This window comes from Mixophyes fleayi, chromosome 12 (genome assembly GCF_038048845.1).
Source record: "Mixophyes fleayi isolate aMixFle1 chromosome 12, aMixFle1.hap1, whole genome shotgun sequence".
In the NCBI taxonomy this organism is placed as follows: Eukaryota; Metazoa; Chordata; class Amphibia; order Anura; family Limnodynastidae; genus Mixophyes; species Mixophyes fleayi.
This window is the reverse complement of record NC_134413.1, coordinates 81,777,353-81,804,748: the sequence shown is the minus strand read 5'-3', so window position 1 is coordinate 81,804,748 and position 27,396 is coordinate 81,777,353. Positions and strand designations below refer to the sequence as shown.

The following is a 27,396-nucleotide window of genomic DNA, read 5'->3' as shown; positions in this document are numbered from 1 at the left end:
ACTTGGTGAGAGGTGGTTGGGTAGGAGGTGATAGTAGGGGTATGTGGGGTAATGGGGGTAGAAGGAAGGGGGTGGGGGCTAGTCCACAGCACTAGACAAGCTATGTGTTAGTGGTACTTGGTGAGGGGGTGGTTGGGTAGGAGGTGATAGTAGGGGGGATGTGGGGTAATGGGGATAGAAGGAGGGGGATGAGGGTTAGTCCACAGCACTAGACAAGCTATGTGTTAGTGGTACTTGGTGAGAGGTGGTTGGGTAGGAGGTGATAGTAGGGGGATGAGGGGTAATGGGGGTAGAAGGAGGGGGATGGGGGCTAGTCTCCAGCACTAGACAAGCTATGTGTTAGTGGTACTTGGTGAGAGGTGGTTGGGTAGGAGGTGATAGTAGGGGGATGTGGGGTAATGGGGGTAGAAGGAGGGGGATGGGGGCTAGTCTCCAGCACTAGACAAGCTATGTGTTAGTGGTGCTTGGTGAGGGGGTGGTTGGGTAGGAGGTGATAGTAGAGGGGATGTGGGGTAATGGGGGGTAGAAGGAGGGGGATGGGGGCTAGTCTCCAGCACTAGACAAGCTATGTGTTAGTGGTACTTGGTGAGGGGTGGTTGGGTAGGAGGTGATAGTAGGGGGGATGTGAGGTAATGGGGGTAGAAGGAGGGGGATCGGGGCTAGTCTCCAGCATTAGACAAGCTATGTGTTAGTGGCACTTGGTGAGGGGTGGTTGGGTAGGAGGTGATAGTAGGGGGGATGTGAGGTAATGGGGGTAGAAGGAGGGGGATGGGGGCTAGTCTCCAGCATTAGACAAGCTATGTGTTAGTGGCACTTGGTGAGGGGTGGTTGGGTAGGAGGTGATAGTAGGGGGGATGTGAGGTAATGGGGGTAGAAGGAGGGGGATGGGGGCTAGTGTCCAGCACTAGACAAGCTATGTGTTAGAAACACTTGGTGAGGGGTGGTTGGGTAGGAGGTGATAGTAGAGGGGATGTGGGGTAATGGGGGGTAGAAGGAGGGGGATGGGGGCTAGTCTCCAGCACTAGACAAGCTATGTGTTAGTGGTACTTGGTGAGGGGTGGTTGGGTAGGAGGTGATAGTAGGTAGGATGTGAGGTAATGGGGGTAGAAGGAGGGGGATCGGGGCTAGTCTCCAGCATTAGACAAGCTATGTGTTAGTGGCACTTGGTGAGGGGTGGTTGGGTAGGAGGTGATAGTAGGGGGGATGTGAGGTAATGGGGGTAGAAGGAGGGGGATGGGGGCTAGTCTCCAGCATTAGACAAGCTATGTGTTAGTGGCACTTGGTGAGGGGTGGTTGGGTAGGAGGTGATAGTAGGGGGGATGTGAGGTAATGGGGGGTAGAAGGAGGGGGATGGGGGCTAATCTCCAGCACTAGACAAGCTATGTGTTAGTGGCACTTGGTGAGGGGGTGGTTGGGTAGTAGGTGATAGTAGGAGGATGTGAGGTAATGGGGGTAGAAGGAGGGGGATGGGGGCTAGTCTCCAGCACTAGACAAGCTATGTGTTAGTGGTACTTGGTGAGGGGTGGTTGGGTAGGAGGTGATAGTAGGGGGGATGTGAGGTAATAGAGGTAGAAGGAGGGGGATGGGGGCTAGTCTCCAGCACTAGACAAGCTATGTGTTAGTGGCACTTGGTGAGGGGTGGTTGGGTAGGAGGTGATAGTAGGGGGGATGTGGGGTAATGGGGGTAGAAGGAGGGGGATGGGGGCTAGTCTCCAGCACTAGACAAGCTATGTGTTAGTAGCACTTGGTGAGGGGGTGGTTGGGTAGGAGGTGATAGCAGGGGGGATGTGAGGTAATGGGGGGGGGAAGGAGGGGATGGGGGCTAGTCTCCAGCACTAGACAAGCTATGTGTTAGTGGCACTTGGTGAGGGAGTGGTTGGGTAGGAGGTGATAGCAGGGGGGATGTGGGGTAATGGGGGGTAGAAGGAGGGGATGGGGGCTAGTCTCCAGCACTAGACAAGCTATGTGTTAGTAGCGCTTGGTGAGGGGTGGTTGGGTAGGAGGTGATAGTAGGGGGATGTGGGGTAATGGGGGTAGAAGGAGGGGGATGGGGGCTAGTCTCCAGCACTAGACAAGCTATGTGTTAGTAGCACTTGGTGAGAGGTGGTTGGGTAGGAGGTGATAGTAGGGGGGATGAGGGGTAATGGGAGGTAGAAGGAGGGGGATGGGGGCTAGTCTCCAGCACTAGACAAGCTATGTGTTAGTGGCACTTGGTGAGGGGTGGTTGGGTAGGAGGTGATAGTAGGAGGGATGTGAGGTAATGGGGGGTAGAAGGAGGGGGATGGGGACTAGTCTCCAGCATTAGACAAGCTATGTGTTAGTGGCACTTGGTGAAGGGGTGGTTGGTTAGGAGGTGATAGTAGGGGGATATGGGGTAATGGGGGTAGAAGGAGGGGGGTGGGGGCTAGTCTTCAGCACTAGACAAGCTATGTGTTAGTGGCACTTGGTGAGGGGTGGTTGGGTAGGAGGTGATAGTAGGGGGGATGTGAGGTAATGGGGGGTAGAAGGAGGGGGATGGGGGCTAATCTCCAGCACTAGACAAGCTATGTGTTAGAGGCACTTGGTGAGGGGTGGTTGGGTAGGAGGTGATAGTAGGGGGGATGTGCGGTAATGGAGGTAGAAGGAGGGGGATGGGGGCTAGTCTCCAGCACTAGACAAGCTATGTGTTAGTGGTACTTGGTGAGGGGTGGTTGGGTAGGAGGTGATAGCAGGGGGGATGTGAGGTAATGGGGGGGGGGGGAGGAGGGGATGGGGGCTAGTCTCCAGCACTAGACAAGCTATGTGTTAGTGGCACTTGGTGAGGGGGTGGTTGGGTAGGAGGTGATAGCAGGGGGGATGTGGGGTAATGGGGGGTAGAAGGAGGGGATGGGGGCTAGTCTCCAGCACTAGACAAGCTATGTGTTAGTGGCACTTGGTGAGGGGTGGTTGGGTAGGAGGTGATAGTAGGGGGATGTGGGGTAATGGGGGTAGAAGGAGGGGGATGGGGGCTAGTCTCCAGCACTAGACAAGCTATGTGTTAGTAGCACTTGGTGAGAGGTGGTTGGGTAGGAAGTGATAGTAGGGGGGATGAGGGGTAATGGGAGGTAGAAGGAGGGGGATGGGGGCTAGTCTCCAGCACTAGACAAGCTATGTGTTAGTGGCACTTGGTGAGGGGTGGTTGGGTAGGAGGTGATAGTAGGGGGATGTGGGGTAATGGGGGTAGAAGGAGGGGGATGGGGGCTAGTCTCTAGCACTAGACAAGCTATGTGTTAGTGGCACTTGGAGAGGGGTGGTTGGGTAGGAGGTGATAGTAGGGGGATGTGGGGTAATGGGGGTAGGAGGGGGGTGGGGGCTAGTCTCCAGCACTAGACAAGCTATGTGTTAGTGGCACTTGGTGAGGGGTGGTTGGGTAGGAGGTGATAGTAGGGGGGGGATGTGGGGTAATGGGGGTAGAAGGAGGGGGATGGGGGATAGTCTCCAGCACTAGACAAGCTATGTGTTAGTAGCACTTGGTGAGGGGTGGTTGGGTAGGAGGTGATAGTAGGGGGATGTGGGGTAATGGGGGTAGAAGGAGGGGGATGGGGCTAGTCTAGAGCACTAGACAAGCTATGTGTTAGTGGCACTTGGTGAGGGGTGGTTGGGTAGGAGGTGATAGTAGAGGGATGTGGGGTAATGGGGGTAGAAGGAGGGGGATGGGGGCTAGTCTCCAGCACTAGACAAGCTATGTGTTAGTGGCACTTGGTGAGGGGTGGTTGGGTAGGAGGTGATAGTAGAGGGATGTGGGGTAATAGGGGTAGAAGGAGGGGGATGGGGGCTAGTCTCCAGCACTAGACAAGCTATGTGTTAGTGGCACTTGGTGAGGGGTGGTTGGGTAGGAGGTGATAGTAGGGGGATGTGGGGTAATAGGGGTAGAAGGAGGGGAATGGGGGCTAGTCTCCAGCACTAGACAAGCTATGTGTTAGGGGCACTTGGTGAGGGGTGGTTGGGTAGGAGGTGATAGTAGGGGGGATGTGGGGTAATGGGGGTAGAAGGAGAGGGATGGGGGCTAGTCATGGTGTGTGAGCACCTCTGTGGTGTATGGGGTGTAGCTGGTCTGGGTATTAAGTCTCTCACAGCTATATCATTATAATAACCAGCTCTGCTATTACTAACAGCCTTCTGCTGACTGCAACACAATGAAGATTATGTAGCAGCTGATGTGAAAGCTCAGCCGCATGCATGACGCTCTGATCGCCAGGATATTATATATTACTATAGAGATATATTACCTCAGCCTTGTACAGGTCCCTTATGTAGCGCTCCAGGTTCCAAGATGGCGTCTGAGATAGCTTATGGCCACGCCCCCTGTGCAGTGTAAGTTGTTGTCAGAGGCGAAGATATTACTGTAAGACCAATAGTGTGTGAGAGACTAAAGGAAAATGGCCGCCGCTCTCCTGCAATGAGGACTTTACAATAAAAGAAATGGAAATGGGCGACAGGGGTTGGGAAAAGCGGGAGGTGTGTGGGAGAGAGATGAGGGGGAAGACGCTCTGTGGTTTTAATTAAACAATGTATTTGCTAGTAAAATAAATGCTTTCTAAGACTGTATTGTCCTTTATGCAGTACTGCGGCGGCCATTTTCCCGTAGTCTCCCAGACACTGATGTTACAGATATAGAACCAGTGACGCTGCTCTGCGGGCAGAGTTTCAGGAACGTGCGGCGTGACGTCATGACGTCAGCATTGGCTCTGTATATCAGAGGTTCCAGGTCAGGTGATGAGAGGTAACTATTACTGATGTCTGGTTATAAGTTCTGTATTTCTTGATCAATACAGTTACCAAATGTCTTGTTAATGTCCCATTGGGTGATACTAATGAGCTGGGGCTCATTTACTGCATTTATCATATCAGAATTACAGTTGAAATAACCTTTTTCTATAAGCTCTGATCTCTCTGCATTGGACATTGTTATTACTATTATATTATTTGATCTTGAGATGTATTCTGATACGGGTAGTGGGAAATATTTTCTTACTGTAAATTGTTATATTTATGCAGTTAATTAGGAATGTTTACCTGACATTGAACCATTGGCTTGACAAACTATGTGAACGATCATAAGGATCATGTAATTAAGATCTGCTTTTATCAATTTGTTAATACCTATAAGTATAAGAAATATGATGGTATAAATTAGGGATGTGCACCGGACACTTTTCGCGTTTTGGGTTTTGAATACCTTAAGGTTTTGGGTTCTAATGGGTTTTGCCAAAACACCCCCTTCAAGGTTTTGGGTTCTGATTTTTTTTTTTTAAAAAAAAGCATAAAAACTGCTAAAATCCAGTTTTTCTTTTCACTCCTATGCTATTATTAACCTCAATAACATTCATTTCCAGTCTATTCTGAACACCTCACAATATTGTTTTTATGCCAAAAGGTTGCACCAAGGTAGCTGGATGACTAAGCTAAGCGAAACAAGTGGGCGGCACAAACACGTGGCCCATCTAGGAGTGGCACTGCAGTGGCAGACAGGATGACAGTTTGAAAAACTAGGCCCCAAAGAGCACATAATGCCCAAAAAAGAGGTGCAAGATGGAATTGTCCTTGGGCCCTCCCACCCACCCTTGTGTTGGGAAAATAGGACATGCGCACTTTAACAAACCAATCATTTCAGTGACAGGGCCTACCAAATTACTGTGGCTGAAATTATTGGTTTGTTTGGGCCCCCACACAAAAAAGCAATTCATCTCTCCCTGTACAAAGTAAACTGGCTCTACTGAGGCAAGATGTCGTCCTCATCCTCTGATTCCTCACCCCTTCAGTGTGTACTTCCTCATCCTCACACATTATCAATTCGTCCCCGCTGGACTCCACAATCACAGGTCCCTCTGTAGTCTCTGGAGGCCAGTGCTGGTCTTCATTAAAGAATTGATAATTCATTTTGATGAACATCATCTTCTCTACATTTTGTGGAAGCAACCTCCTTCGCCGCTCACGGACCAGGTTCCCCGCTGCACTAAAAACTCTTTCGGAGTACACACTGGAGGGAGGACAACTCAGGTAAAATAGAGCCAGTTTGTACAGGGGCTTCCAAACTGCCTTTTTTTCCTGCTAGTACAAGTAAGGACTGTCTGACATGTCTACTTGGATGCTGTCACCAAAGTAATCCTCCACCATTTTTTCAATGGTGACAGCATCCAATGCAGCGACAGTAGACATGTCAGCAATTGTTGGCAGGTCCTTCAGTCCGGACCAGATGTTGAAATTCCCTCCTGCCTGCTCTGCATCCCCGCCAGCGGGTCGTTTAGGAAATTTTAGCTGTTTCCTCGCAGTCACAGGTGTGGGAGAAAATGAAGGAGGAGCTGTTGCCATGTCACGGTCCTCTTCAGAGGACAATCTCCTGATCAGCAGTTCTTTGCACCGCTGTAGACTTGTGTCCGCCGAAAACAGAGACACAACATACGCTTTAAACCAAGGATCGAGCACGGTGGCCAGAATATATTCCTCTGACTTTAAAAGAATGACCACCCTCGGATCCTGGCAAAGCGTACAAAGGGCTTCATCCACAAGAGCTACATGCTTAGTGGAATCGTAATGCTTTACCAGCTCCTCCCTCACTTTCTCCAGCTGCTTCTGCAACAGCCTGATCAGGGGAATCACCTGACTCAAGCTGGCAGTGTCGGAACTGACTTCTCGTGTGGCAAGTTCAAACGGCTGGAGAACCTTGCACAACACAGAAATCAGTCTCCACTGCGCTTGACTCAGGCGCATCCCCACTCCTTTGCCTATGTCGTAGGTGGCTGTGTAGGCTTGAATGGCCTTTTGCTGCTCCTCCATCCTCTGCAGCATATAGAGGGTAGAGTTCCAGCGCGTCACAACCTCTTGTTTGAGGTGATGGCAGGGCAGGTTCAGGCGTTTTTGATGGTGCTCCAGTCTTCGGTAGGCAGTGGCAGAATGGCGAAAGTGTCCCACAATTTTGCGGGCCACCGCAAGCATATCCTGCACACCCCTGTCACTTTTAAGATAATGCTGCACCACCAAATTTATTGTGTGGGCAAAACATGGCACGTGCTGGAAATTGCCCATATGTAATGCCCGCACAATGTTACTAGCGTTGTCAGACACCACAAATCCCCAGGAGAGTCTAAGTGAGGTAAGCCACTGCGAGATGATTTCCCTTAGTTTCTCTAAGAGGTTGTCGGCGTTGTGCCTCTTACTGAAACCAGTGATACACAACGTTCCCTGCCTTGGAACAAACAGGCGTTTCGGAGATGCTGCTACTGATGCTGCTGTTGCTGCGGAAGGCGATGCATCTACCAAGTGGGCTGTCAGTCATATAGTCCTTAGTTTGCCCTGAACCACTTGTCCACATGTCGGTGGTTAAGTGGACAGTGGGTACAACCAAATTTTTCAGTGCACTGAGGACACTTTTTCGTACTTCTCTGTACATCCTGGGTATCGCCTGCCTAGTGAAGTGGAATCTAGACTGGATTTGGTACCGGGGACACAATACCTCCATCAAACGTCTAAATCCCACTCCACTGATGGCGGACACCGGACGCACGTCTAACACCAACATAGCTGTCAAGGCCGCAGTTATCCGCTTTGCCATAGGATGACTGCTGTCGTACTTCGTGGTCATGGCAAACGACTGTTGTACGGTCAATTGCTTAGTGAAAGACATAGCGGTCTTACGACTTCCCCTCTGGGAAGATAACCGACTCCCAGCAGCAGCAGCGGCAGTAGTAGGTTTACTGCTGCAGGATCCTCCGGAAGAATCCCGGATTGAAGAGGACTCAGTCATGCCGGTGACATGGCCTGCAGGACTATCTCTGATCCAGATCGAGGAGGAAATTGACGAGGAGGGTGTTACTGGTGTGGATACAACAGGACCAAGGGATTTAGGTGTCCCTGGACTGCTGACGGTCCTAGCCACAGTTCCTGAACTAAACACAGAATTATGAAGGGTCTTCAGGTGACGTATAAGGGAGGATGTCCCTAGGTGGCCAAGATCCTTACCCCTGCTTATTACAGCTTTACATAAGCTACATATGGCAATACATTTGTTGTCCGGATTGGGATAAAAATAATTCCAGACCTAAGAGGTGGATTTATTGGTCTTCTGCCCAGGCATGACGATGGGCTTTTTCATCTCATGGACAACAACTGTTTCTTCCCCTGGTGCCTCATTTAAGAAAACCACATCAGCATCCTCCTCGACAACTTCCTCCTCAGCGCCAGCTACATCAATATCCTCCTCCTGGTGTACAACATTGACATTCAAATGGAATACTTGCTGAAAAAAAATACAGAGCAAATCTTAATTTATTTTACAATGGTTTCTTTAACAGAGCATCATCAGTGGTTGGTTAACTATTTCGCTGCATCCTTTCATCTGAGGGGTATTTGCAAAATTCAATTTTTTATTTTTTGGGGGAAAGAGCTTTTTACAAACCTAAACAGGATTTTACCAGAAACAAAATAAACTTGCAAATATTTGGGCAGCATGGTGGCGTAGTGGTTAGCACTTCTGCCTTACAGCACTGGGGTTATGAGTTCAATTCCCGACCATGGCCTTATCTGTGAGGAGTTTGTATATTCTCCCTGTGTTTGCGTGGGTTTCCTCCGGGTGCTCCGGTTTCCTCCCACACTCCAAAAAACATACTGGTAGGTTAATTGGCTGCCAACAAATTGACCCTAGTCTGTGTCTGTCTGCCTGTCTCTGTGTGTCAGTCTGTCTCTGTCTCTGTTTCTGTGTGTGTGTGTGTGTGTGTGTGTGTGTGTGTGTATGTATGTTAGGGAATTTAGACTAAGCCCCAATGGGGTAGGGACTGATGTGAGTTCTCTGTACAGCGCTGCGGAATTAGTGGCGCTATATAAATGATGATGATGATGACTTTCATTCTCAAAATCTGGAACTGCGCTGTGGGTGATCCTTCCAGCATATGCAGAGGACGTGCTGCAGATGGTGGAAGGAGCCACCTCTTCCCGTACAGTGCTGGGAACACCCTTGGACTCTCCTTGGGGATTTGTGATGCCATGTCTTTAGAAGGCAGAGTTGTTTGCTGTGTTTTTGATGACAGCTTAACTCTCTCTTAAATTTTCTAGAGGGGGGGGGAGGAGGAGGGCTTAGATCTTTGGGTGAAGCTGAACCACTAGTCATGAACACGGGCCAGGGCCTAAGCCGTTCCTTGCCACTCCGTGTCGTAAATGGCATAGTGGCAACTTTACGTTTCTCCTCAGATGATTTTAATTTTTTTTTTTTGGATCATTTTAGTGAACTTTGGCTTTTTGGATTTTACATGTCCTCTACTATGACATTGGGCATCGGCCTTGGAAGACGACATTGATGGCATTTCATTGTCTATGTCATGACTAGTGGCAGAAGCTTCAGCATTAGGAGGAAGTGGTTCTTGATCTTCCCCTACTTTATTCTCCAAATTTTTGTTCTCCATTATATGCAGCACAAGAGAGCGTACCCCTAAACCACACATACTCGGCAAAGCCTTTAAAAATTATATGCGGCACAGGAGAGTACCACTTGACTTATACGGCAGGATCAGTGGAGTTATACAGCAGTACCACTGGAATTATACAGCAGGATCAGTGGAGTTATACAGCAGTACCACTGGACTTATACGGCAGGATCAGTGGACTTATACTGCACCACCACTGGACAGAGCACAGGACACCACCACTGGACTGAGCAGGACAGAGCACAGGACACAGCACAGGACACCACCACTGGACTGAGCAGGACAGAGCACAGGACAGCACCACTGAACTGAGCAGGACAAAGCACAGGACACCACCACTGAACTGAGCAGGACAAAGCACAGGACACCACCACTGGACTGAGCAGGACAAAGCACAGGACACCACCACTGGACTGAGCAGGACAGAGCACAGGACAGCACCACTGGAATGAGCAGGACAGAGGACACCACAAACACACACTCCCTCTTCCCTCTCCAATGCCCGAGTGAAGATGGCGGTGGCAAGCGGGGACTAATATGAATCCGGATCTCGTGAGATCCGACGGCGGGATGGTGACGTTTTGCCTCGTTCTGAGTTTTGCGTCGGGCGGGAATCCCCGAACACTGCTCGGATCGGCACCGTTCGGATTTCATAAATCCGAACCCGCTCACCCCTAGTATAGTTGAGTGCACCGTCTATCTCATAATGCGAGTAGATTACTGATGTGTTTGATATTGTTTTGATTTTTATTGTTAATTTTATGAAAGTGTTTTAGTATGTCCTTTATTTCTTTATACTGTTTGAATGGTGACAATTATACTTAGTTGCTTCCATATTTTGTTGTTTTCTTTTGTTTATATTTTTTAAATTATTGTTTGAAAATTGAGGATTTTTTTATCCACAAAATTTCTGATCATAGGAGCTGCTAAAGATTTACTATTCTACTATTGTTAAGGTAAGATCCAAGACTGACATATTCCATCCACGAGCGTCTGCTTTTAGTCTTAGGGGCTATTGGCCATTAGCCAGCAGTTTCCAGGGTTTCCATAAGTATTGTCTACCGTATTGGTGGAGCAGCTGAGGGAGATCGATTCAGCTATGGATGCGCAAGAAGACGCCGTCTGCAGAGGTTCATGAGGTTACACCACCGATAGATCCCACCAGGTTACACCACCGATAGATCCCACCAGGTTACACCACCGATAGATCCCACCAGGTTACACCACCGATAGATCCCACCAGGTTACACCACCGATAGATCCCACCAGGTTACACCACCTATAGATCCCACCAGGTTACACCACTAATAGATCCCACCAGGTTACACCACTGATAGATCCCACCAGGTTACACCACCGATAGATCCCACCAGGTTACACCACCGATAGATCCCACCAGGTTACACCACCTATAGATCCCACCAGGTTACACCACGGATAGATCCCACCAGGTTACACCACCAATAGATCCCACCAGGTTACACCACTATGTTCTCCGCAGGGCAGCAACCAATCACAGCTCCACTGATACATCCTCACAGCGCAGACAGTCCCTATCCTACATCTCTACGTAGGGATATGAAGGATTTATTATAGAGGGGTGTTACATAGAAGACAAATTGTAGGGAAATCTGCCCCCACGACAAGTGGGCTCTTGATCCCTGCTGTAGGGACAACCTACCATTTGGTGGCATTTTAAAGTAAATATCCTTTTATTTTTATTTAGTTAACTTAGGAAAACTGTAATAAATGCACATTTTTCCGTGATTCACCCCATGATGTTTTCAGGCAATTTAGTCACCATAGAAGTATATCCTAAAATATTCATTGATATCTCCCATATGGTTACATGTTGTATATGTGTCATTTACTATCGTTTACATAAAGGTATAGGGTGTATACCAGTGATGGGCAACCTGATACACTTCTGGGCCATATCATGTAGCCCACTAACCTTGAATAGGGCCACATTTTACCCATAATCTCAGTGATAATATAAAACAATACATTTAATGAAAGAAAGAGACACCTATCTGTAATAACATACCAGCCGGCATTTTACACAAGTGTTACAAGTGAACAACTCTGTCAGCAGAGAGACAGAGGTATAAATGAGTAAAGGGATGTTGGAGCAAAGGGATAATAGTGAGTGGAAGCAGGATAGGTAATAGGGTTGCTGTGTGAGGGGGTTATTGCTTGGTCCATTGAGGAGAAAGAGATAGTGGAGGTAGCACTGACATTCAGCTGTGGTGGGAAAGAATAGGATGTAAGGGTGGTAATGAATGGGCTGCCATCCAATATAGATAACAGTTGTCAGCATGCACTGACAGCCTAGGAGTGTTTTGCATGTTGGTTGGTTGTACAAGCGCCATCAAACTCATGAGCGCCAGTTCATACTATAATTTGTAGTGCCACTAGTGTCCACCCAGGCCTCCTCATCTGGCGGGGGCCAAGGTCCCTCTCCCACTCAGCCTCGGAATAGTTTCACATAGGTGTGGCAGCATCAAGCGGAATAACATACATTTGTGGTCTAATACACTTGCATGTGGGCGGGTGTCTGCAAAAGCGTTCAAGTGGAATGAGATCCCAAAGAGTGTGGGCTAGAGGTAGGGAGTACAAGAAATGTTGTGTTTGAAGGTATTCTAATGTATTTAGAACGTGACTCTTGGAGGTCAGCAAGGAACATCCACAGACTTCTGTAGGAAACTTTTGATCAGCTTGGAGGTTAGTAAACCTGGCCGTATATGTCCCCAGCAGGAAGCAGAATTGCCCCAGATACTAGTCATGGGGGAGGTGATGTTTAGTCTCAACGAATATGAGTGCCAGAGTTTAGTTGAGAATTTTTAGTGTTGGGAGTAGTTCTGAAGCCTTTGGTCTTTGCTTTCTGTTTAGATCAGCAGGGGTTAGGCCAGGCTAGGTAGCCGGTTTCGATGTCTAGCCATGAAGATGTGCCTGTGGGGAACATATGACGCAAACACTTGGGAAATGTTTGAAGCCAGATAGCACTCTTTTATCTGGGAGTCCCCTTCCCCTGTCTAGTGATAGGTTTCTTCAGGATGTTGGCCTAGAGTCTTTGGGGCCTATTGTTAAAGGATAAAAAGAAGATGGGATTTATGGACAATGTTTAGCAGGGAAAGGGGAAACACCATTTATTGAGAATACGAAGTGCCCAGCCAGGGGATGACGAAATTTCTCCAGGAGGCCACATCTGCCTGCTATTTGGAGAAGGACACTTCCTAGATTCCGGTACCAGGAGGTTCTGAGGAAGCAGAAAACCTTTTACGCTTGGTCAAGTCTCAGAAGCAAAGGTAGTGTATCTCGGGTGCAGTGGCCCATTCTGTCTCTGGCCGATGTTGTGGAGTAATTTTTGAGTAGGGAGGTTGCTTCAGGTAGGGGATTATTCTCATTATCATCTGGTGTGTGATGATAATGATGATGTTGTGTTGCCTTAGTAGAGTGGTGAAGACTTTGAAGTCTCTTTGAAAGGATGTACCGGCACCCAGCGATATGATTACAACTCCTGTACCTTGTTTCTAGGTTTGGGTTCTGTGCGCCTAATTCATTAAGACGCGCAAAATAAATAAAAACGCGCATAAATCGAGCATATGCAAGTACGTATTCAACTATAAGCGGATCTGAATATACGACTGTTGCTGAATATGGGTGTAGGAATGCTCTGTAGGAATGCTCTGAATATACAGCACGGAACAAGGCGGACGCAGTACACTGCAGGATGTACATATGTGGAATATAAAATACCAGCAGAATGCACAGATTTAAAAAATATTAAATGCATTAACACCTGTTAATAATATAGTCCTTCATAAAACATCTTTAAAAAACAGGGTTCCCCCCCCCTCCCCGCCTACATGAAATACAATTGTCAATGTGCTATTAATGTCTACTGTACATAAAAGGTATTTTTACAGTTGCTCTTGATTTATAAACTGTTTGTTGATACAGCTTTACTATGAGAGAGTAACCAGAGTAGCTTTTATAAAGATAACAGTACAATAAATAGCTTTTGATAAAGATAATAACACAATATACTTAGCTGCAGAGATGGATTAGTATAGATGAATAGTCACGGTTATTCCAAGTCAGTAATTCCAGGGGCCCCTTGCCCATTTCCAGGGGCTGGAATCAAAGTTTCAGACACGGCTGCAGTCCGTCTACGAGGGACACACCCCGGACACAGTGTACATATTAGGTAATAATCATAATTGTGTTAATCCATTGGTTAGTTAATAAATTCCAATACCTTATCTCTATTAAATGCGCAGTGAGTACTGGCCAACACCCTAAAGAAGGTAGGCTATGGGTCATCTGGCCTATGACCGATAGACACTTATGCAAACTGACACATACACAGAAAACCACTAAAACTAACTGCAAAATTTGCACTGAAGACTCCGTTTTGTGTCTATCATTACACAAACACATATTCCAGCTTGCATACGTGACTGTCATCACTATCACTCGGCACTTACACCTACCCTGTAGCTTGTGCAAATGATACAACTGAAAAACACGTACCTTAGAGATGCCCAAAGCTGGTATCGGACACTGCTACGTGTGCTTGAGCTTGGCGCGCCCTTACTGTACACTGACTACGTGCATACGCTCCGTCCCTCCCCAGTTTCGCCCATGAAATCGTAGGCTGTCAGAAGTGTCCTTTGTGTTTGCAGATGAATTGAATGTACTTGCGTTCACTGGTGTATAGTCTGTTTCTGGGCATGAGCAGAGCGATTTAACTCTAAACATGGCTCATATCAGCATTTAATTTCATTTATGACTCGGGCCCTTGGCTTGTATAGTGGTTATATTGAAAAATTGAGCCCTATTTGTGGCTTTGTTGTCAAGACAATCTGCGGATCAATGCTAAATGGATGAAACCAACAGGTTGTGTGCCCCTTTGGGGTGACAAAGTTATACCCCTGTGCATCACAGAACGGTCAGTTTGTAATGATGAGTAGACAACAATATATGGTCTTTATAATGTATTCAAGTTTTCTATATATGATCAGTTACATAACACAACAGCCAAGCTCCTTATACAGATGATGCAGCCACAGTACATAAGAATGATGTTATGTTAAGCGTAAGTATCTGCAGTGTTCCTGGGTTAGTCTACTTAGATTATGGACAAAAGTCTCAGATGTGCGTTTTCCGTTTCTCTCTGGTTAGTCACAATGTGAGATAACACACTTTGATTTGTTAGCTTGTTGTTAGTGCACTTACATGTCCGTCGTGCTGAGGGTCTGCAGCTCCCGTTCTCCAGTGAACTCCGATCCCTAGTTAGGCTGTAAAGTCGTCCTGTCTTCCCTTCTGAAGTGTAGGTCGTTGATTGATGCTCATACCCTGAGGAAGTCGCGAAGCAGTGATGTAACATTGTGAGACTCCTGTTGGATGGGTGCAGATTATCAGTTTAAGCACAGAGCTGTTCTAGAAAGCAGCCGTCTTAGGAGCCCCGTCTACTAGATAGAATTCCTACGTTTTTATTTCTTAACACACTAGCAAGCTCCGTCATCAGAACATATCGTGCAGCAGGGGCGAGAATCCGCAATAGATGTGCCTCCAGACTGACTGATCTGCTGGTGTTTCCACCTTTACATGCTACACACATGATGTGACACGTCCTTACTGTACCTGACCTACGCTTGTTCCCCTTCGCTGTTCAACCTCTCTACACATACAGGGGAGTAAGTGTTAGATGTTTCTCACTCTACATAGGGACTTAGTCTTACGTATTTTTTGCGTCCACAAGAATTACAGAAATACGTATTTATGCAAAGAAAACGCCCTTATTTTCTACTCTACATGAGACCCTAAATGTTTCATATTTTATTATATGACATTTCTGCTCTGTGATGTTATAATGATTATTATATTTATTCCTAGACAGTTGAGCTGTGAGGAACCAGAGAATCTTTTGCTAGAAGTCAACTGAAGGTGAAACCCGATCTGTGTAAATCACTGATTCCCTGAAGATGGACAAGGACAGGAGTGAGAGGATATTAAATCTCACCCTGGAGATCATCTACCTGCTGACTGGAGAGGTGAGGGATTCTGGGAATGTCACAGTGACATCATTCTTACTGCTATAAATAAAACAGGGACATGACTGGAGGGGTGAGGTATTCTGGGAATGTCACAGTGACATCATTCTTACTGCTATAAATAAAACAGGGACATGACTGGAGAGGTGAGGGATTCTGGGAATGTCACAGTGACATCATTCTTACTGCTATAAATAAAACGGGGACATGACTGGAGAGGTGAGGGATTCTGGGAATGTCACAGTGACATCATTCTTACTGCTATAAATAAAACAGGGACATGACTGGAGAGGTGAGAGGGATTCTGGGAATGTCACAGTGACATCATTCTTACTGCTATAAATAAAACAGGGACATGACTGGTGAGGTGAGGGATTCTGGGATGTCACAGTGACATCATTCTTACTGCTATAAATAAAACAGGGACATGACTGGAGAGGTGAGGGATTCTGGGAATGTCACAGTGACATCATTCTTACTGCTATAAATAAAACAGGGACATGACTGGAGAGGTGAGGGATTCTGGGAATGTCACAGTGACGTCATTCTTACTGCTATAAATAAAACAGGGACATGACTGGAGAGGTGAGGGATTCTGGGAATGTCACAGTGACGTCATTCTTACTGCTATAAATAAAACAGGGACATGACTGGAGAGGTGAGGGATTCTGGGAATGTCACAGTGACGTCATTCTTACTGCTTAGTTGTACATATGTTTCATTTTAGAATCACCAGACATTTATTAGTTTTTATTTATTTTTCCCCTTCATGGTGGCGTTAACTATGGGTTATCTTCTGTTTTGTTTATTTAGAGATAGATCAAACATAAATGCCCCTTCAGAGATGATATATAAGACAGCTCTGGTTACACTGAACCGTTACTTCATATGAAGAGGCAGACACGTCTGTAAAGATCGGGTCTGAATACCTGCGTCTTTTTCGAATGCAAGTTCTGTCTTTTTTACGTTCCACTCTCAATAAGGCCCAAAGTGATGTAGTGACAACAGGATGTGTTTGTTTAAAGTTTATCCTTCCCATGAGCCTCTGCTCCCCAGGATGGTGTCCGCTCTCCCTTTTGGTGATTTCCGCTCTGCCTCAGTCTTCTCATCTGCCAGATGTAACTGTGGAGCACGTAGACAAAAAAGTATCAGTCCCAAAATCTTCACACAAGTTGGGATATTTTGCATTGGCCATAGTACATTTTTTATCTCTAATACATTCATGAGACTTTGGGATTTACAGCTTTTGCTGTCTTTTATGATGTTACTAAGTTTTACGATTACAAGGTGATTTCCACTTTCCTGATTTTTTTTAAATGTGTAAAATAGACAAGGAGGATCGATTTTACAAATACAAACCCTGCCCTACCTGTATCCTATAGAGTCTATTAGAGGGTATACAGCACTTACCTCTCCTACCATCTTCCATAGGTCGGCCATACTGTCCTCTGTCTACTACAAGCCCCCACTTTATACTCATTGTGCTGTACAGCAGACGATACATCCGTGGGGCCGTCTGCAGGTAGAGGACTCAGAGAGATGGGACCAACGAAGGTGTCTGTAGCTGCAGGAGATGGAAATGTTACGTACAGTTTACTCTCATGTATTTAGGAAACAGTTACATATATGATCGGGGTTGTATTTCTAAAATCATTATTGTTAATTTAGCAAAAAAATTCCAAATACTTAGTTTACCTTTTTATTGATGTCTCTCTCCATACACAGGATTACACAGCAGTGATAAAGAGATCTGGTGAGTGTGTGACACCCAGGAGCCACCCCTGTGTGTCAGGAGGATTGAGCAGGACCCAGAGCCCCATCACGGTGCCTGAACCTCACTCACTGATACGTGAGGAAAACAATGACCAGAAGATCCTGGAACTGACCAACAAGATCATTCAGCTGCTGACTGGAGAGGTGACTGCTGGGAATGGGACATTATACAGTAACACCAGGGGATGTGTCTGGGTGATGACTGTGTCATTGTGTTGTCAGGTTCCTGTAAGGTTTAAGGAGGAGTGGGAAAATTTAGAAGGGCCCAAGGGTCTGTATGAGGATGTGAAGATGGAGAATCACCCGATCCTCACATCACTGGGTAAGAGGAGACTTAATTTATTGTAAAGTGGAGCAGTTTTGAGAGCCACCTAGATACACGTCATCTGATAATTACATAGAACAATGTAATCAGTCACTGTGTGTTTCCTACAGATGGATCCAGTAACAGAAATACCCCAGAGAGATATCTCTGTCCTCATTATTCACAGGATTGTACACAGGAAAATCCCAGTATCCCACAGGATTATAAGGTAAATGACTTTTTACTGTCTCCCCAAATACTAAAATACCAAATTTAATTTTTATTATCGCCTTTTATGAAAGGCTGTGTGGATCTTATACACTGATGTTCTTCTGTTTTGTCTCAATTTATTAAATCAGATATCATTAAATATAACATGTATTATTTTGTGGGCTATTCAGGATGACGTCCAGACTGATATTAAAGTAGAAATAACAGAGGGAGAGGAAGAGACGTATGTGAGGGGCGATCAGCAGTGTAAGGAGGAGGAAATCCCTACAGATATCAGCACAGGTGCGTAATAATCACTTATTACAGAGAAGAGTCACATATTCTGCTTATTCAGTCACTAAAACAATCATTTATTCTATACCCTCCTCTGTCAGTACAAACTAATGAGGACAATGTATCTGTCCAGTGGGAGCCATCAGGCCCTATTAGATTCATGTTCTCCTCCTCACATCATATCATTGTGTGCTACCAGCCCAGAGATCTGACCAGTCTCCTCCTCACATCATATCATTGTGTGCTACCAGCCCAGGGATCTGACCAGTCTCCTCCTCACATCATATCACTGTGTGCTACCAGCCCAGAGATCTGACCAGTCTCCTCCTCACATCATATCACTGTGTGCTACCAGCCCAGAGATCTGACCAGTCTCCTCCTCACATCATATCACTGTGTGCTACCAGCCCAGGGATCTGACCAGTCTCCTCCTCACATCATATCACTGTGTGCTACCAGCCCAGAGATCTGACCTGTCTCCTCCTCACATCATATCACTGTGTGCTACCAGCCCAGAGATCTGACCAGTCTCCTCCTCACATCATATCACTGTGTGCTACCAGCCCAGAGATCTGACCAGTCTCCTCCTCACATCATATCACTGTGTGCTACCAGCCCAGAGATCTGACCAGTCTCCTCCTCACATCATATCATTGTGTGCTACCAGCCCAGAGATCTGACCAGTCTCCTCCTCACATTATATCACTGTGTGCTACCAGCCCAGAGATCTGACCAGTCTCCTCCTCACATTATATCACTGTGTGCTACCAGCCCAGAGATCTGACCAGTCTCCTCCTCACATCATATCACTGTGTGCTACCAGCCCAGAGATCTGACCAGTCTCCTCCTCACATCATATCACTGTGTGCTACCAGCCCAGAGATCTGACCAGTCTCCTCCTCACATCATATCATTGTGTGCTACCAGGCCAGAGATCTGACCAGTCTCCTCCTCACATCATATCATTGTGTGCTACCAGCCCAGAGATCTGACCAGTCTCCTCCTCACATCATATCATTGTGTGCAACCAGCCCAGAGATCTGACCAGTCTCCTCCTCACATCATATCATTGTGTGCAACCAGCCCAGAGATCTGACCAGTCTCCTCCTCACATCATATCATTGTGTGCTACCAGCCCAGAGATCTGACCAGTCTCCTCCTCGCATCATATCACTGTGTGCTACCAGCCCAGAGATCTGACCAGTCTCCTCCTCGCATCATATCACTGTGTGCTACCAGCCCAGAGATCTGACCAGTCTCCTCCTCACATCATATCATTGTGTGCTACCAGCCCAGAGATCTGACCAGTCTCCTCCTCGCATCATATCACTGTGTGCTACCAGCCCAGAGATCTGACCAGTCTCCTCCTCACCCTGTCTGGTGTATCTCATGGGACGTCAGTCTGACTCCATGAAATTACCCATGAACCTCTTGTACACTACCTCCTATGACACTGTCCATAACCCTCTCTGTACTACCACATGTGACATTGCCCATTATTTTCCCTGTGTAATAACCCATACATTTTATCCTCCAGTGTATAGTAACAATGTAAAACTAAACAAAATACCAGCCGATTCCTCTCCCTCTATGATCACACACCTCGTCACAAGGTACACGTCACACACACACACACACACACACACACACACTGTATAGCAGGACACCTGTCATTGCACAATAGCTCCCCTCCAATCTACGTGCTTTGATGCTCTGTACTCTTCTGCCAGTCAGACTGTGAACACTCGTCTGACTGCCGACTATACTTTGTGCTGTTACCCATCTGTGCCCTGCTCCGTTCTCCTACTGTGCCCTGATGCTGTCCTCTGCTCTGTGAGACCTAAGAGTAGTGTAAACCAATGTCCAGGACTCGCTGCTAGTTTAACTCATGTGCATCCTTCTAAATATCCAGTGTTTGTGTGTGAGGGCAGCGTCTCGTTGGACAATGTCACTGACTGATGAGGCTTCCTGTCCTAGCAGCTGGCTGGGCAATGTGTAAAACTTAATGGGAATCAGCGTTTCCCTATAATAATGTCTATCAGTCCTGCCAATGGGAATGCAATGGAGGGGGGTGCTCCCAATTCCCATTATTGAATACAAATACACAAAAGTTCCCAGGCGCAGTTGGGAAATGCGTTAAGTAGGTAAATAGATGGTAACTTGTATTAATGTGTGTGAGAAATATGAAGGCAATATAATTGCAAATGGTCAAAACTCAATGTATTAAAAATAATAGAACAGTAAACAGATATCTCTGTGCACTGAAACACACACAGATCATAATTAAGTAGTAAAACTCCAATTTACTGGGCTTGATGAGCACCAGTATGTAACAATGGTAAAGTTCAATCCAGAATGGACCTCTTGAAACAAATGTAGAACCGCTGTTTTCCTAATGGTACAAAATGGCTCCTTGCACCAAAACCGCGTCAGGAGACCTAAAGAGCCAACGTTTGTGGCAGTAACAAATGATCCAACATCTGGTGATCTCCAAATACAGTCCACGTATGCTTGTAAACCATAAGATGTAGAAGGCACAGATACTGTTCATACGAGATTTATCTCCACATGCGGATAAGGGCAGTGGTGGCTAGTAGGTTTTAGGACAGGGGTAAACATGGTGACTTACCCTCGTATCTGGATAGTTGCCTGGGGAATCCGGTCCAAATGTGTCGTCCTTCCGCTGTTCAACCACCATTGAATACCGCACAGATGTGTGTATGAAGGCTGTGCGCCTAGATTCTATGTCCGATTCTTCACGCAGAAGTGCTCTAGTACTCCGTCTCGGTGCAGTGAAAGTTGAGCAGTTGGTGTTCAAGCTCATGAGCTTAATAATAGGTAGTTGATAATGTTTTTACGCATTTCATCCATTAGGGAATGTTTGGGAATGTCAGGGAATGTTTGATGTGAATTGAATATGGGTTACATTCCTTCCATTATTTAAGTAAACTTTAATTGGTATACGTGTTCCATGATTGGTTCTATCAAGCGATTGGCACATAATCTTGGACAATATAATCTGCTTCTCCATGGAGTTAATTTCTATACATTTATTTTATTTCCAGCAGATGGATGCAAACGCAGCAGTATCTCGGAGGGACAACTCATTTTATCCACGAATTTTGAAATAGAAGATAACACCGCACACAATTTTCCTGAAGAAAACCCCATTACCCTAAATACACATCCGATACTTCACAGTGTAGATAAATCATCTGATCCTTCTAATAACGAGGAATGTTCCCCAGATAACATAGGTATTGTTACACATAATATAGGTCATACAGATGATAAAATCTCTCTGTGTTCTGACGCTGGGAAACACTTTATAATTAAATCATCTGTTCTTCAGAGAATTGAAACACGTGATAAACCATTTCCATGTTCAGAGTGTGGTAAATGTTTTCCGAACAAATCAAAACTTTTTACACATCAGAGAACTCACACAGGTGAGAAACCATTTCCATGTTCTGAGTGTGGGAAATTGTTTAGTTACAAACAAAGTCTTATGAGACATCAGGAAATCCACACAGGTGAGAAACCATTTCAGTGCTCTGAGTGTGAGAAATGTTTTGCAATCCAATCAACACTTGTTGAACATCGGAGAACTCACACACGTGAGAAACAATTTCCATGCTCCGAGTGTGGGAAAGTGTTTGCAAACAAATCAACTCTTGTTGAACATCAGAGAACTCACACAGGCGAGAAGCCATTTACATGCTCTGAGTGTGGGAAATGTTTTACACAGAAATCGGGTCTAGTTCACCATCAGAGAACTCACACAAGTGAGAAACTATTACCATGTTCTGAGTGTGGGAAATGTTTTACACTCACTTCCAATCTTATTAGACATTGGAGAATACACACAGGTGATAAACCATTTCCATGTTCTGAGTGTGGGAAATGTTTTTCACGCAAATCAAATCTTTTGAGACATCAGGGAATTCACACAGGGGAGAAACCATTTCAGTACTCTGAGTGTGAGTAATGGTTTCCAAGCAAATTAAAACTTGTTACACATCAGAGAACTCGCACAGGTGAGAAACTTTTTCTATGTTTTGAGTGTGGGAAATGTTTTACACATAAATGAGGTCTTATTCACCATCAGATAACTTGTATAGGTGAGAAACCATATCCATTGTCTTGAGTGTGAGAAATGTTTTCCAAAAAAAGACTTGTTGAACATCTGAGTACTGACACAGGTGGGAAACCATTCACATGGTGTGAATAAGGGAATGTTTTACACAGAAAACAAATATTGCGCATCATCAGAAAATTCACACAGGTCAAAAACAAACTGGACATGAAACAAGGTTATATGTTAACATGTTATAACTTAATTACCATTCATTGTTATAATACGCATGTCACCAACATAAGATGGAACAGGTCTACGTATTTCATTAGATATCATGACTCTACAGTAATAACACAACCATGTTGTTATATAGGATACTAGGTAATATATAATCCTGACAATGCGAGATATACTGTATAGACCGGGATACTATTACATTATGTTTCTTCATACTCTCTAATTAAAACGATGAGATAGTTAAACAATGAGTTATGTTATCTGTTACTATCTTAGTGGGGGTCAATTACAAAGCTTCAAAAATATGGTTCTATGGTGCAACCAACAGGTGGGTTAATCTATTTGACTGGGTCACTAGTTATTCCACCTGTTTCTACTGACAGAAATCCTGACAACCTGAATTGTTGGTAGCCCTTCAGGACTGAACTTGGGACACCTCTTTCCTAGATAAGTAAGAACTTCTCTCACCCTCCCTGTGGACTTGATTCAGAAATTAAGGATATTTCCTTAATAGACACACTGATGGCTCTTTTCATTTACTTGTACAAATTACATGGCGTTAAGATATCATGGGACACAGTAAATTGATGACTGTCCATCTTTTCAGAGATATGACATGGATGGAGATTCTTTGCCAGCATACAGATTAAGAAACGTATAAGACTAGGGGGTAAATGTATCAATCTGCGGGTTCTTCAACACCCGCGTGTTCAGCCTCTTCCGCGATTAAATTTCAAGCGGCGCTGCATTGTATAGGGTTAACTTCCCTTTACAATGCAGCGCCCCTTGAAATTTAATCGCGGAAGAGGCTGAACACGCGGGTGTTGAAGAACCCGCAGATTGATACATTTACCCCTAGATGTACGAAAACCAAAATGTAATGCATGAACAAGCAGTGGATGCTATTGTTAGTAAAACGTGCAAAAAAAAAAAATTCTATGAGCATTTTTAAAGTTTAAATCACCATCTCACTGAGCTGTGGGTTATGTCACATAAATATATATATATCTATATATCTATATCACAGCGGTGTTCGATGATTATACCGTGTACTACAGCTGTCTAATACTAAATGTATCATGGGTCTATCATTGACCGTTTAACACACAGTTTCATGTGGACTGTATCTTGAGAATTACACCTCCATACATTGTGTTCTGTAGTTTGCGCAGTGGAATAAGTTTAGTGTGATATTTATTTTCTATCTGTACTTTTCATTCTTTATATAGCAAGTAGATGAAATAATAGTACTATATATATATATATATATATATATATATATATATATATATATATATGAACATGTCATGCAATTATATGGTCAGTACCCAAATCGGGTAATAAAGTCTAATTATCAATAAAGTTGACTACTTTTTTTTGAATATTATTTAAATCAGAGTAAAATAGGAAGAGGCATGTGATAAGGGAATATCCTGTATAAAGGGGAGTGTGGTTGTGTGAGGGGGGGGGGGGTTCTGTGTGCTTGGTGTTGGTTATCAATGTATAATGTATTATTTTATGATTACCTATAGGGATCCGCTAACTAGTTCCTATATTGTGTCTTTTCCCTGAATCCCAAATTATATGTATACTGACGACTTACCCTTTACCATTAATACTTAGTATTTCATTAACTTTAATAATCCATTTCCTAGCTGTAGTTGCTTATCGTTCCCATATTGAAATAATGGAATGCTTCATTCAGTAAATATTTCAAGAGTAATATCTTTGTAGCTGTTTTCATGACACTGAGGAGGATACCGGGACCCAGTTGCCTGTGTAACGGCAGATTTCTTGGCAAGACACCTTTAGTCCAGTATCCTCAATAGAGGGACTTTAGTTGTTGGGAATTTTTTCCTCCATCATAGATCATCCTCTGGGAAGGTGGTGAGAGAACAGTTCACGTAAATGATTGTAGTGTTGAAGCCACTTCAACACTTTCATCTCAGAATAGTCTCAGGCAAGAAGACTAAATCATCAGGAAGTTACCAAAACCATGATGGTGGAAGTAGCAGAAATCTAAAGAAAAAGTAGTTCATACTGTTAAGACCACTCTAAACGATAAAGTTCCTTTAGAACCATCTTTCTGGCTCCTCAACTTGTTTAAAAATCCCTATTTATGTACTTAATCTCTGCTCAGTCAGTTAACATGGGTAAGTCGGTTATTTCTATCCGATGAAAATGCACCGAACCTATATCCCTCAAGGACAAATTAGTACCTGATTAGACGACTATATGTCAATGATAAAGTCACTGATTTTAACACCATCTGGTTTCCCTGGCTGAAATTCAAGGCCACCGATTGTTATAAATATTACATGTTCGCAGCAGAAAGTTTCCCATGATTCGATATTTATTGGGAAATTTTGGCATGGGGTTACCATGGTATCGTCCTGAAAGATGCTGGAATAAATAGAATAAATAGAATTCACTCACAAGAAAGGCAAAAGTAACTAGGGTGCAAGTAGACAGAGTCCAAGAGCCAAAGGTCAAGATTAGGAATCCACCAAGAAGCAGAAACTGAAGAAGGTCGACATGTACAATGCCTTACGCTCCTCAGGGTTAATTTATTATCGATGGGTATTACAGATGAAGACCTTGGCTGTAGATGAGCCATAAAGCAGGTAACTGAGGGCTGTGTAGGTTTGGGTGTTTTTTATTTCAGTTAAAATCATTTTTACAGTGATGTGTGTGTGTGTTTTATTTACATTTTTCCTAGTTGCACTACAGGTCCCATTGTAACTACGTCCTCACCATATAAACTGCAGTAAGGATCCTGTACAAGTTCCTGGCAGGTTTATAAGGATCCAACATCACATGGAACCAGCTATGTGTTCTCGGTCATAATGATGACATTCAACCTGCATAACACATCTTGAGTATCTTTGGTATATGAAATGGGTACCTAAAAAAAAAAAAAAAATGCTGCTATCTTTCTCAGTGAAACTACTGAAGCCTGAAACCGTGGGCCTCCCCGAAGGTATTTTCTCATTTTTGTGAACTTTGAAGAAAGTATAGAATGTTAGGACAATTTTATTAACTCAAATTCTGTTCTTGTAATAATTCCCAAATCATGGGCTTTGCCCATTATTCTTTGGTGTAGGTGTTTCTAGTTATCTGTGGGATTATTAATAGTTTTATCCCTCAACTGTCCAGTTACCTCTGCTGTGTAAACTTGTTTTACCCCAGACAACTATATTGCCCCCTTACTCTGAGGGCTTGATGATCACATCCTCCCGTTTCTATAATTCTGATAGCACCTTTTTGAATGTCTGTAGCTCTTGCTGAGAAAGTTTGTCAAAAACTTTGGAGACAATGCTCACTCTGGATCAAATTCCCTCTTGTAGTAGTTCTACAATATAATCTACTATTTCTATGTTGATAGTGAGGACTAAGGGACAGGTTAGTCCACAGGCATTATGTAAGAAAGTCAGGGCACCACCGAAGGTGAAAGGCATGCCATTATATGGCGCACACACACAGGGCCGGATTAACCAGCAGTCTAACTGGGCTAGAGCCCAGGGGCCTTGGGCATCTGGGGGGCCTGCCGGCATTCATCGACCCGACTGTCAGCTGGAGAATGGCAAGCAGCTAACAGCAAATGTTATGCTGTTAGCTGCCTGCTGTCACTGTAGTGCTTCCGCGGCGCGCAGTAATTTCCTTACTGAAGAGATCTTGTGAGATCACTCATGAGATCTTCTCAGTAAGGAGATAACTGTGCGTCACAGGGAGTGACAGGAACGGAGGTAGGTAAGCGCTCCGGGAGGGGGGGCTTGTGGGAGAATGGAGGCCCCCTTTGCCCGGGGGCCTACATTCCCTTAATCTGGCCCTGAGCACACACTTTGAAATTTGAAGACATATTTGGGAGAACCAATGAAATCAGAGATTCCATCACAACAAGCGTGATTCACTGCTTAATTTGTATGTATGTAAATAAATATATAGGGATGACTGCGAAACCACCCAAACAACGAATATTAGAACTCAATAAGAATTGATTTCAACGTAAAAAAAGGTGAAACAATTAACACCTGTAGCAAAACACTTTCATTGTAAGCATAAAAGAAACTTGAAAGTATTGAGAGTGTTGGGGTTGAAAAAGATAAGTCATTTGATGAGGGTCGATGATTTAACACATGAACTCTCTTAACGGTTAAGTGAAAGCACTTTTTCCTTAGATGCACTGATACCGCATGATCTTACTGATGTCATAAATTGATCAGTTTTCTTTAATAATTCAGTAAATATACAAGAAATATTGACCAACATTGAATGCACCGATATTTACACCTAACACAAACTTCTGAAGGGAAAGCAAATGGCTATCTCTGATTTAAAGAGTATATAAATAAATTATTTTGACTAATGACATATTTATAAAATGCATTTTATAGGCTATGATATATTAAAAACAAAATATAGATAAAATTGTTGATATGATGGTAATATATACAAATATATCACTGTGAATTATAACCTCTGCCTCAGTGAGTATATTTGGATATAATAAACTATATAATCCAAGTAATATAAGGAAATGGATTGGATGGTCTTACACATACATAATTAGTATTATTCATAATATGTGATAGTGAAAGTAAACAGCGTACTACTCCCTGGCTGTAAAATGATTTTATTTGCAGCAGGAGTCACTCACATTTAGTCATGTTATGTTTTGAATTTAGCTAAATAACAAAATCTATGGTCAAAACAATTATTTTAAATATAACTAATTAAGGGTATTTTTTTTTTACTTTTATTTTTATTAAGTCACTGAATAAAATGACGGAGTTTGACATACCATAAAGTACAAAGAAACTTGGCCACAACAACATGAATTACAGATGTGACGAAACGGGCATCAAGTAAAGGAACATTAGTGTCCTAACAAATACTCAACAGTACATACTGTGTCCAAAGGAAAGTGCAAATGTTGTCTACTTTGCATTATTATTGTAAAATGTCCAAGTCTAGACAATATAAGTGAGCTAGACCGCAGGTTAGGCA

At 44.4% G+C, this 27,396-nt stretch overlaps 2 protein-coding genes across 4 annotated transcripts in view; one reads left to right on the top strand and one right to left on the bottom strand.

Annotated features, from left to right (window-relative positions):
• LOC142108588 (uncharacterized) overlaps positions 1-27,396 on the bottom strand; it is a 160,666-nt gene that overhangs the window by 116,798 nt on the left and 16,472 nt on the right. The window contains exon 1 of one of the 2 annotated variants that reach the window (XM_075192367.1): positions 4,248-4,458. The exons of the other annotated variant lie outside the window; for it this stretch is intronic. The gene's annotated coding sequence lies outside the window, so the exon portion shown is untranslated. Of the gene's footprint in view, positions 1-4,247; positions 4,459-27,396 lie in introns of those variants that run through there. 2 annotated transcript variants of the gene reach the window in all.
• Positions 4,596-23,050, top strand: LOC142108583 (gastrula zinc finger protein XlCGF66.1-like). 2 transcript variants are annotated; one of them, XM_075192356.1, is made up of 7 exons: positions 4,596-4,741; positions 15,336-15,493; positions 17,219-17,410; positions 17,489-17,588; positions 17,702-17,799; positions 17,972-18,083; positions 21,143-23,050. In XM_075192356.1, exons 2-7 carry the CDS (start codon positions 15,425-15,427, stop codon positions 22,060-22,062), a joined length of 1,491 nt encoding a protein of 496 aa, XP_075048457.1. In that variant the 5' UTR covers positions 4,596-4,741; positions 15,336-15,424; the 3' UTR covers positions 22,063-23,050. The 2 variants fall into 2 exon arrangements, with proteins under 2 accessions (XP_075048457.1, XP_075048456.1); XM_075192355.1 differs by having other exon boundaries at positions 21,140-23,050.

Coding starts and splice junctions, on each gene's coding strand:
- LOC142108583 (XM_075192355.1), top strand. CDS start 15,425: ATGGACAAGGACAGGAGTGAGAGGATATTAAATCTCACCCTGGAGATC. Junction 17,589..17,701: donor CCCGATCCTCACATCACTGG/GTAAGAGGAGAC, acceptor TGTTTCCTACAG/ATGGATCCAGTAACAGAAAT. Junction 18,084..21,139: donor CCCTACAGATATCAGCACAG/GTGCGTAATAAT, acceptor TTTTATTTCCAG/CAGATGGATGCAAACGCAGC.